This window comes from Cydia strobilella, chromosome 12 (assembly GCF_947568885.1).
Source record: "Cydia strobilella chromosome 12, ilCydStro3.1, whole genome shotgun sequence".
NCBI lineage: Eukaryota > Metazoa > Arthropoda > Insecta > Lepidoptera > Tortricidae > Cydia > Cydia strobilella.
In genome coordinates this window covers 14139827-14150731 of record NC_086052.1, presented here as the reverse complement: position 1 = coordinate 14150731, position 10905 = coordinate 14139827, and the positions used below count along the sequence as shown (strand labels likewise).

The 10905-nt window shown below is 38.5% G+C and overlaps 1 protein-coding gene across 1 annotated transcript; it reads right to left on the bottom strand.

Moving 5' to 3' along the window:
• Positions 1–48: 48 nt before the first annotated feature.
• On the bottom strand, positions 49–9051 carry LOC134746219 (G-protein coupled receptor Mth2-like). The gene is made up of 8 exons (XM_063680546.1): positions 8638–9051; positions 7738–7933; positions 5971–6162; positions 5685–5763; positions 5222–5403; positions 3903–4056; positions 2229–2414; positions 49–340 (listed from the first exon to the last, which is right to left on the bottom strand). The coding sequence occupies exons 1-8, from the start codon at positions 9013–9015 to the stop codon at positions 229–231; spliced, it is 1479 nt and encodes a 492-aa protein (XP_063536616.1). The 5' UTR covers positions 9016–9051; the 3' UTR covers positions 49–228.
• Positions 9052–10905: the final 1854 nt, after the last annotated feature.

Sequence of the window (10905 nt, the reverse complement as noted above, 5' to 3'; positions counted from 1 at the left end):
TTCGCACAAATTATCTGACAAGAATTTTGTCTGTAATAGACTCATTCAGCTCGTGTCGGGAGGTCTATGCTATAACAAATTTAAAATGTCAATAGTTATAATTAAGTTGCACAAATTACCACCACGATGCGAACGCGAGTCTTGTATGCTAAGAGAATAAAACGTGTCAGATTAATTAAAGATTTATATCTGCTCTGCTTTGTATTTAATATCATTGTATTACGGCGTCTAGTGCTCCATGTCGCTGCTGTCAGTTTGATTGCTGGCGTGCGCGTAGGCGGCGCGCGAGTCGTGCGTACGCGCGCGCACGTACTCTACAAACTTGTTGTTGATCGAGAGCCTTTATGGAAACAAAAACTGTAATTAGCCAAAATAAAAATGGGTTAATTAAAATCAGTAGGAACAATCGTTACCACAGCTGTAATATGAATGTGAATAAATTAGAAATACAATTCCCACCAAAAACATTGTCATGTAAAATGATGCCATGTCGAAACCATAAGGCTCGCACTGTCAACAATTATCAGATTTCTTGTAGAGCCAAGCTTTTAACTCTACAAGCCCTAACTTCACAAACTCTACACCTTATAGTCAAAATATGTGGCTAGGCCGCTGTATAAGTCTGTCTACACATGAAATTGGTCCTTCGAACCGGATTCTTCTGACCAATTTTATGTGTGAGACAATATTAAATGAAGGGGCCCTGGTCCTGACCGTGTCTCCACATGAAAACAACTCACTGCAACTCTTAATAAATTTATATTATCTCCACAAAAACTAATACATATTTTCCATCTTGACAACTCAAATCCCTTCTCCTGTTTTATTCACATGTTTCTACCATAGACAAAAGTATAACAAAAAAACCTAAAGAGTTTTAATAACTTGTGTTCGGTTATGAACAGCCGTTTCGCTACCGTCACATGTACGTATAAGGTGACAAATTGATACCCAATTCATTATTTTTTATTATACAATAGTTCTTGTAGTAACGAGACGGCCAAGCCACATAATTTGACTAAGGTGTAGAGTTTGTGAAGTTAGGGCTTGTAGAGTTAGAAGCTTGGCTCTACAAGAGATCTGATAACCTTTTGACAGTGCGAGCCTTATGTTTCGTCTTGGCAACATTTTACATGAAAATATTTTTGGTGGGATTTCACTTCTTTTTGTAAGTTGCTTATGACAATCTTCCATCCCCTAATTTAAAGGGTTGGGGGTAATTTACTATTAAAAATCCTGAAATACGTATCTGGTGGCATCTCTGGTGGCGTCTCTAGTGACAATCTGCTTTTTACTGATTCCCCATACAAACTTCAACCCCCTTTTCCCCCTATCCCTCTTTTCCACCCCCTTACGGGGTGATTTTAGGGTTGAAAACGATTCTATATCATTCCCCATAACAAAAACTATCTAGATACCAAATTTCAACTAATACAGTCCACCGGTTATTAATTTCCCATACAAAATTTCACTACTAATGAAATCATATCCCGAGAATTTAGTTCATCTGGTATAATCCAAACCCAAGTTATGAGGGTTCAAAAAAACGACGAAGCGCGTCGGGAAAAGCACTCCCTTGCGCTCCGCTTTGCTCGTCTCGGCGGGGGCACTACCGGGGCCCCAGATTTACTGGTGTGACGGATATAGTCAGAGGCACTTGTAGCGGTGCCTTACTTTCGTAAAACACAGTAAAAGAAAATTCTTCTTTGACGACCTGTCTGGCCTAGTGGGTAGTGACTTTCTGCCTGCGAAGCCGATGGTCCTGGGTTCGAATTCCGGTAAGGGCATTTATTTGTGTGATGAGCACGGATATTTGTTCCTGAGTCATGAGTGTTTTCTAATATGTATATAAGTATGTATTTATCTAGTTACGTATGTATATCGTCGCCAGTACTCATAGTACAAGCTTTGCTTAGTTTGGGGCTAGGTCGATCTGTGTAAGATTGTCCTCAAATATTTATTTATTTATTCTTGCTTTCTAGAGGTCGAGACTCCTGTGTTTAAACATAATTCATCAACATTCTAATTCGACATTTTTTCAGAGCCTGATGGGCGGAATATGCATTAGATTTAGTTGTTGCGCTTATATAATTCAGTATGTAAGCGCATCATCATAATCATTGCTAAATTTCATGCGAAATTCAAAATTTGCATTAAATTAATTTGAACTTAAATCTAATCACTGATAAAGAATAACAGGAGAGCGCGTGTGGTGAAAAAATGTTTACCTGTCGCATAACCGAAGAAAGATTTTCTTTTTGCAAGCGAATAACAAGAAAATGAATAGTCCGATGAGAGCGTTATAGAGGTCCGAGATGAGCCACACCGTGGACTCGGTGTGAACCAGGTTGCCGATCACTTCCAGGATCCACGACACGCCCATCAGAAGTGACAGCCTCAAGTACACCCAAAACCTGAAAAATTAGTAGATTGTGTCACAAGGGAGCAAAATTACATATTTACGGCGAGGGCGTACATTGAATCTATAACGAAGCGAAGGATTCTATTTTAGAATCCTGAGCTTAGTGAGGAATTTAAGTGTTAACGCCCAAGGTAGTAATAATTTTGCTACCATGTGACACATACTATTTTACACATCACCTATAAGGAAATTGTTATGTTCCAAAATATCATTTAACCTAAAAAAATTGTATGCAAAAAAGAAAAAAAAAACATGTCCTAGAACAGAAAAGTGCCACTTTGATCTCTCGTAGCAGGGAAGAAAAGTGCCACTTTGATCCCTCCTAGCGGGGAAGAAAAAGCCCTTTTTCGAATAGGTGATGTGAAAAATTTACTTTTCTTCAAAATCCTAAAATCCTAAATGGACTACCTACTGTGGTAGCCACGTTCACCCTACTACCCTGTAGTTTTGCTAATTCGAGTTGTTAGCTTACGTAATAGGCGAGTATTTAAATAGAATCCTGAGGGTAACAAGGGACTGAAAATCGCGAGACATAAATACACATTACTGAGATGTGTAGCACATTTTTCTCCTTTGTTATTTATGTATAATGTACAAAGACTATCTAAGTACATACACTATCTAAACACTCACTCATCACTCTGCCTAGAGTAATAAAAACGAATCATTTTCTGTTAGGTTAACACGTTCGCGGACGCTCAGTCACACCAGTTGGACACCTAAATTTTGTATGGAGATTTTGGGACTGTTATAGCATTCCCGTCACTACAGACCTATCAATTAGGTTGCTATATGACGCGTTATTCTATGCAAGTCGAATGCTATGCAATCCGCGTCAATATGAAGTATATTTTTTATATGCTATGTGACAACAAATGCTATACAATTCGGATGCATAAGCATGTCTGTCACATGACGTAGTCAAGATGTAATTCTATGTGACACCGCATTTATTTCAGATCTTTAGAATCCATAGATTTACTTTTAATTACTTACAAGTAAAAAATGCTCAGTTCATCATTATTTACTTTTTCCACTAATTTTGCAGGTGACAAAATTGATGAATTTATATCTTCTCTGCAGGGGTCGCTGGTTCTTTTGATTTGCCTACGGTTTGATTTACATTACATTCAATTAAGAACACTCAAAAACCTAAACCGAAATGTTGTGGAACTGAATAAGTGTACAGAAAAGAAATCCAATTATTACAATTAACACTTACGGCCACTTGCACCATTTACTAACCCAAGGTTAACCGGTTATACCTGGAGTTACCATGGTTACCAGTACAGTTTGACACTGGGTTAGTGGGATGGTGCAAGTGGCGCTTACAAGCAAAAATCTGGGAGCACCGCGAAGCTCGGTAGGAAACCGCTAAAAAAAAACATAGGTGTTGCTTTTCCACGGAGGTTTATAATTTTTTTGGCAGTTTTTTGAATAATGAAGCATCCCGATCTAATAAAGTGATTTACATATAAACCTGTATTCGTTATTCTGGTTGTTCGCACTATCCTTGTATTTGTCGATGCCTCGTTTGATTTCCCAGATGTTGTAAGCGGACATCACAAACAGGATTAGGTTGACGCAGATCAGAACGAAAATTGGTATGCTGACGTACAGCAAGTGAGTATCCCCTGAAAAACATTTTACATTCAATATGTAGTAAAGTAACCCGTTTGATTATATTGCTGTCCTGTCCGCCCATGATGCCGGCGGTCAATGACACCAAAGACCTATGTAATGTATGTAACTCTGTATAAGATGAATAGTCTAAGAAAAAAACGTGCCTCGGAGAACAAGAAAAATTTATTCTCGGCTAGGTGGCGGTGACGGTTTCGTTTGTTATTTAACAATTTTAACACATATTAGTGAAAGAACATGGGTCAAAATCATATAAAAATAATAAATACAAACAAATAAATCATTTATCCATATATATATTCACTTTTTGGTATTTTGATACATATTCATTTTTTGTTTTAATCGTGTGTCCATAGATGGCTGTAAATTTACTGTGACTACAAAATTTACTGGGACGGTAATCCTCTATCCTATATATTCTCCTTGATGACACTATGCAAGCGTACACAAATATCCGATAATCCGATAATCCGCATGCGATAGAGATAGGAGTAGGCGGGTCAGTGTACGAAAATCTTCGCGTTAAGCGTCTTTTCTTTACTAGTAAGTAGTACGGCTCTCAGTCTAAGTAAATGTTGGCCCCAGGCAGTACAAAACATGGCACTTATATAATTAATAATATAAGAAATAAATAAGTTTTTGGCAAAAACTTCATTTTTGGTACAAGCTTTTATCGCTGCCTGTAGTGCCTGTACTTTTCTTACCACAGGCAACTAATACTCCTCAAGACCATTTTAAAAACCCCAAACACAATTGCAACAACAGGTTGCGTTGTTTCATCACAGAGTTCTTAAGGCCACCTCCTGTCTCCATCATCAGATCAGCTGGATGGTACCATAATATTGCATTGTCACCCGAAAAATCATGTACCTACGCAATGTATGCAAATTTTCAGCTCAATCGGAAATCAGTAAGATGGGTCTTTAGCTTCCAAGATTTAACCCATATATACTAACTAACTAAGGGCCACTTGCACCATTTACTAACTCGGGGTTAACCGGTTAAACTTGGAGTTACCATGGTTACCAGTACAATTTGTCACTGGGTTAATGGTTTAATCGGTTAACCCCGGGTTAGTGGGATGGTGCAAGTGGCGCTAACACACCAACGTACATAACTAACAGGGCAAGTTAAATAAAAGTTTGTAAGAATAATTACGATCAAAGTAGCACATGCTGAACAGGTGCGGTTGCACGAAGTTAGGCATGTGGCTGAGGTCGAGTTGGTCAACAATGATGACGAAAAGCGTGGCCAGCACGGGCAGGCCCCATGCGTACGCGCAGTACCAACGGAACTTGTACATAATGCCGCGACGATGTGTCTTTGATTTACGGACACGTCTGAAAACAAGTACTAATTTAAGTTTACCACCAATAATATATGTAGTTGTTGTTGTAATTTGAGTGTACATACCGAAAAAAGGCAAAATATAGCGAAGATAACTAAATATATATGTACCTATTTATTTAGTTCGCAATATTTTAGATACGGAAATCTTGGTAAAAAATACAAGTCACGTAATACAATTAATAATACACTGTATAAAATAGATACTGTTAATTAATATTAAACATTTTCAAATTTATTTTATTAGATACCTATACAAACAAATATGGCATACCTAAAGGTCCACCAGATGTCAAAAGACATAACATTCATCCAGCAGAAAGTCGATATCGTCATATAATGGAATATTATTGCTGAAACAAAAAAAAAAAGAAAAACATTAACCCTGGTAGATCGAGCCTCTCGACACCCAATTGTTGTTCCTAACCTACCTAGCTACCTATGAAGCTTTAAGTACTTATTCAGATGCAAAATTATACAACAACGAATTAGGCATGGCATTTTGAATAAGCACAAGATTAAGCTTTTCAACGAAAAAACTTTCTTCGTAAAAAACATACTTAATGCAACACAGCCATTCGTCAGCAACACTTCGCTCTCGTTTCCGAAAACGTGTATGATTCTGATGAAGAAGAAGGCGAAGTATGTCGCCATGCAGGCCATCAGTATCAAACCGGCAAGGTTGCGCAGATCCGGCAGCAGCGCGTACACCGCCAGCACCAGCAGCAGGAACACGCAAGACACCAGCAGTCCTGGAACATGACAGAGTTCATTGATACGAGTATCACAAATGCTTTCATGACTGATTTGACACGGTGGTGGTATGCCACAGAACGTTACAGTAGGTTATTCCTTACGTGTAAGTAATACCTTATAATAGAATACGAATCAGAGGCCCAGCCGCGAAAAACTTAAATCGTTATTTACCACTTCTCTTTCTCTCACTCGAATATGCAAGAGCGAGTTGATGACATCAATAGTTATTTGTGCAACAAGAGAGGAAAGTTGATTTTTCTTGCGAGCGATACTATAATTGAAAATTCTAAGTTAGAATCTTGAGCGTAGCGAGGGACTCAAAAACACGAGATGTAAAATAACTTTGCTCTCATGTTGCACACATATTTTTTCACCAAAATGTATTTCGAATTACACAGAATAATACAGAAAAAAAAAATTGTAATAAAAAGATGAAGTGGCAGTTCATGGCCTTCACTAAATAAATAAAAAACCGGCCAAGTGCGAGTCGGACTCGCGCACGAAGGGTTCCGCACCATTACGGATAAAAACAGCAAAAAAGTCACGTTTGTTGTATGGGAGCCCCATTTAAATATTTATATTATTCTGTTTTTACCCGACTGCCAAAGGAGGAGGGTAATGTTTTTCGAGTGTATGTATGTATGTATGTCTGTTTCTTTGTGGCCTCCTGTAGCCTAAACGGCTTGATGGATTTTGATGTATGAGGTATCGTTAGATTCGTCTTGATCACGGGAGTGTCATAGGAATTATAGGATACATTTTATTCCGAAAATCCTACGGGATACAGAGATAATATTTTCTTTACTTTCACTTTGAAAGAATTTGATGTATGAGGTATCATTAGATTCGTCTTGATCACGGGAGTAGCATAGGATTTTACCCCGAAATTCCTACAGGAACATGTTAATTCTTCGTAAACGCAAGCAAGCCACGCGTCAGCAAATAACTTGTTCTGCAACTCCCGCGCACCTCTCGCGTAGCGGTCTGGTAGCGGGCAAAGAAGGGCGTGGCTTGCCTTGTGGCGCGCGGTGCGGTACGGAGGGGGATATTCTCGAGTCTACAACCCGAACGCGGGCACGCGCGCATGATGAGGGCACACGTCGGTGACGGTCGACTTTTCTAAGTGATTTTTTTCGATACTTCCTCGTCCGAAGCGAAAATTATAAAGTAATAACTTGTTCTTTTTTTCAACTAAAAAGTTATAAATAAATAAAAATTATTATAAAAAAAACAAAAAATCCGACTGCACACTAAAAAGAGGAAAACAAGCCCCACAAGAAATATTGTTAAATCAAATGCTAAAACCAAGCTATGGAATACCGTTTAAACAATATAAAATGCACTATGAAATGTGCATGTAATCGATAGTTAAATAAATAAAAACTTATTCTAAATACTAACTAAATATAATTTATAATGTTGATGGTAAGTATCGCAGGCGGAGACCAACTTGACCGCCACCAACGAAAATACCTACCTTGACTATAAGTAACCCTGTGTTGGTCCCCGCTAAGCTTAATTCCTGTTTGTGGTACCTAACTAAAAGTTACTAATTTATTAAATGGCAATACCGTAAGCACTGGTTAGCGCTCGCCGGTTCGTAGGCGGTGGTTCAGAAGGCCGTGCGAGACAGACCAACAGAGTGGGCGTCGTGGATTCGAGCTTGCCCTCGTCCATAGTCACCTCGTTCTCGATACAAAACTCGCCTGGCTCGAACATGGACCATTGATGCCAGTAGTTCCGACGCCGCATAGTCCATTTGCCATTCTGAAAAACAACTTCAAATCAACAAGGACAAATTTCAAAAACCCCCTACAATTTCAGTTTATAATTCAAAATCCTAATCAGATTTTAGTTAATTCATTCGGAAGTTTCGGGACTATGGTAATGGGACTGTCTCAGCAGGCCAGCACGTACGCGGCATTACCTACAGTGCGATAACAACACAGACATCTTATCTATGTTTTGAATAATCGTTATCGAGTAACGAGTACCTACTTATAGGTAGACTGTAGACTTCGACTGCCGAATGTCAAATTTTATAAATCGATTGAGTGGTTTATAAGCGTAAACAGACAGACACATTTACTTTCGCATTTATAATATTAAAATAATTAATATGTATATAAAATATATGTACTCATCTTAGGCAATATATAGAATAACTAGGCAGTGTAAAATAAAGGCATTCGTATTAAAAAACCGGACAAGTGCGAGTCGGACTAGCCCATACAGGGTTTCGTACTTTTTAGTATTTGTTGTTATATCGGCAACAGAAATACATCATATGTGAAAATTTCAACTATCGAGCTATCACGGTTCATCCGGTCAGCCTGGTGGCAGACAGACGGACAGCGGAGTCTTAGTAATAGGGTCCCGTTTTTACCCTTACAGTACGGAACCCTACAATCGATACATACGAACGGTATGATTTTATTTTAAATTAGTGGGAAAAATATCACTCATCTTACCTCTAAAAGATAGGTATCACTGATGCTATTAGACGAAAAACATTGATCACCATTAGTGAAATTAGCGACATAAATGAGATTAAAGTCACGTACACGCTTATACGTTTTCATTATTTTACTTTGGATATCTTTATTATAAACACTGGTATCAGAGTAATCATCAGGGTTTCGAACACCATCTCCAGCTAATTTATGAATATCGACACATTCACGGATTTCGTTATCGTCTTCATCATAGGAAACGCGCATGATTTGTTTCTGAGGACAACATTTTAATAAACAATCACTAGATTTGCAGGTCTGACTTGAAGTCGCGATACTTTCTTGTGGACACCATAGGCCTAAGGCTAACCATAGGAGCAAAGGTTTGCCGGCCATGGTGGATAAGCCTGGCACACGCGCGGTCAACACTCACACTTAAATATTATTAATGACACTTATAAATCAGGAACTAGTGCAAAGGAGGTAAATGATTAAGGGGGTGTTACCGTTTAACCGGGTCAACTAATGAACCCTTATAGTTTTTCCATGTCCGTCCTCGGCTTAGCTCACTGACCGTTAATGCTAGAAAGATAATAAAATTTAAGTGAAATTAAAGCTTAGTAAAAACATGGTTACCACACCAGCTCAACTGATGAGAAATTTGCTTTATCTACAAGAGAAGCAAAGTAATTTAATGCAAAATTTAAATTATTTTCTCATGTTCGCTAGTAGAATTGACTTTTATGTGATAATTTTGAATGATAAATATTTAATTGGATTCGATTTGTAATGTTTTAAAGATAGTTTTTCCTCGCGTAGGTGTGCTGAAATTTTTTGTATTTCACTCGGTAGCAACTTGAAACCCTCGCTACGCTCAAAATTCCACCGCTCTTTCGAACCGCTTCGCTTCCTCGGGGATCAAGCACGAGGGGTGGGTTAAACAACAACGTTGCTCCCGTTAATATTAATGTGATCGGTTAACACAATATGGATTTTGAATTCTGAATTTAACAATTTTTATTTTATTTATTTATTTAATCCGTTTCTTAGTAAAAAGACGCAAACGTGCTGCAACAGTAAAGGAAAAAAAACTGGAGTCGGACTCGCCCACCAAGGGTTCCGTACAAATGTAACTTATTTCTTATTTTATTTACCTATATATATATTTATTTAGTTTTTGAATTTTTTTCCCTGTAGGTACTTGTAGTCTAATAAGACGATATTATACTCGCCAAATTCTAGGTCAACGGGATACTTACGCTATAAATTTTGATTCCCTTGAGTGTCGAAACGAAATATATGTTTTTTGCGGCATAAACGGCCGTATCTTTTTTTACGTTTATTACTTAGAAGTTTTTTTTCACAGCTTCAAGGGACCGCAGACCTGAGTATATGTTTTAAATTTCAACTGGGTACCTTCACGCGTTCCCGAGATAAAGGGTCTTGACAGACAGACGTCCGTCTGTCTGACGGACAACAAAGTGATATAGCATAAGGGTTCCGTTTTTTTTCCTTTTGAGGTACGGAATCCTAAAAAGAAAGAGGAAGGTAAGGGAAGGAAGGAGGCTAATCTCATTTATTGCTCACTAGCTTTTGTCCGCGACTTCGTCTGCGTGGACTTAGTAACAGCAGCTAAAGTAAATATAGCGCCTGGAAAAATTCTCATAGCAATTATTCAATTTGAGCATATTATGCACACAAATTAGCAGGCACTTCATTAATTATCTCAATTCCACCCCGCTTTTTACTTTTTTAAGGGATGATTTTCGGTATAAAAACTATCCTATGTCCTTCTCAGGGACTCAACTTACCTCTGCCTCTATCCTCATGCCAAATTTCATCTAAATCGATTAAGCGGTTTAAGCGTGAAGAGGGAACACACAGACAGACAGACTTTCGCATTTATAATATTAGTATGGATTTACAATTGTATACTGTGGTGTTCAGGAATAAGTAGGCAGATGCTCTGGCAACACTATTAGTCAGTGACGGACGGCCCGGACGGGCATGGCGGCCGGCTGTGTTTACGGGGGCACTGTATGGAGCATAGACCTAGCATTACATAGATCAGCGATACGCGTGCGCCCGTGAGGGACAAAACATACGCAATGCAATAAACCATACTAAATTTACTCTGGGGAATAAAGAAAAAGTGAGACTGACAAGGACAAACAATAACAGCGCTTTCTCTGCTACTCCTACTGAAAGATACATCAGACTATCCCGTGCGGTCATTTCCCCCCACCCCTCATGACCGATCCAGTTATACTAGATTCATGGTATGGA

Coding starts and splice junctions, on each gene's coding strand:
- LOC134746219 (XM_063680546.1), bottom strand. CDS start 9,015: ATGGCCGGCAAACCTTTGCTCCTATGGTTAGCCTTAGGCCTATGGTGT. Junction 6,163..7,737: donor AGCGCTAACCAGTGCTTACG/GTATTGCCATTT, acceptor GTCATGTTCCAG/GACTGCTGGTGTCTTGCGTG. Junction 4,057..5,221: donor CAGCATGTGCTACTTTGATC/GTAATTATTCTT, acceptor AATGTTTTTCAG/GGGATACTCACTTGCTGTAC.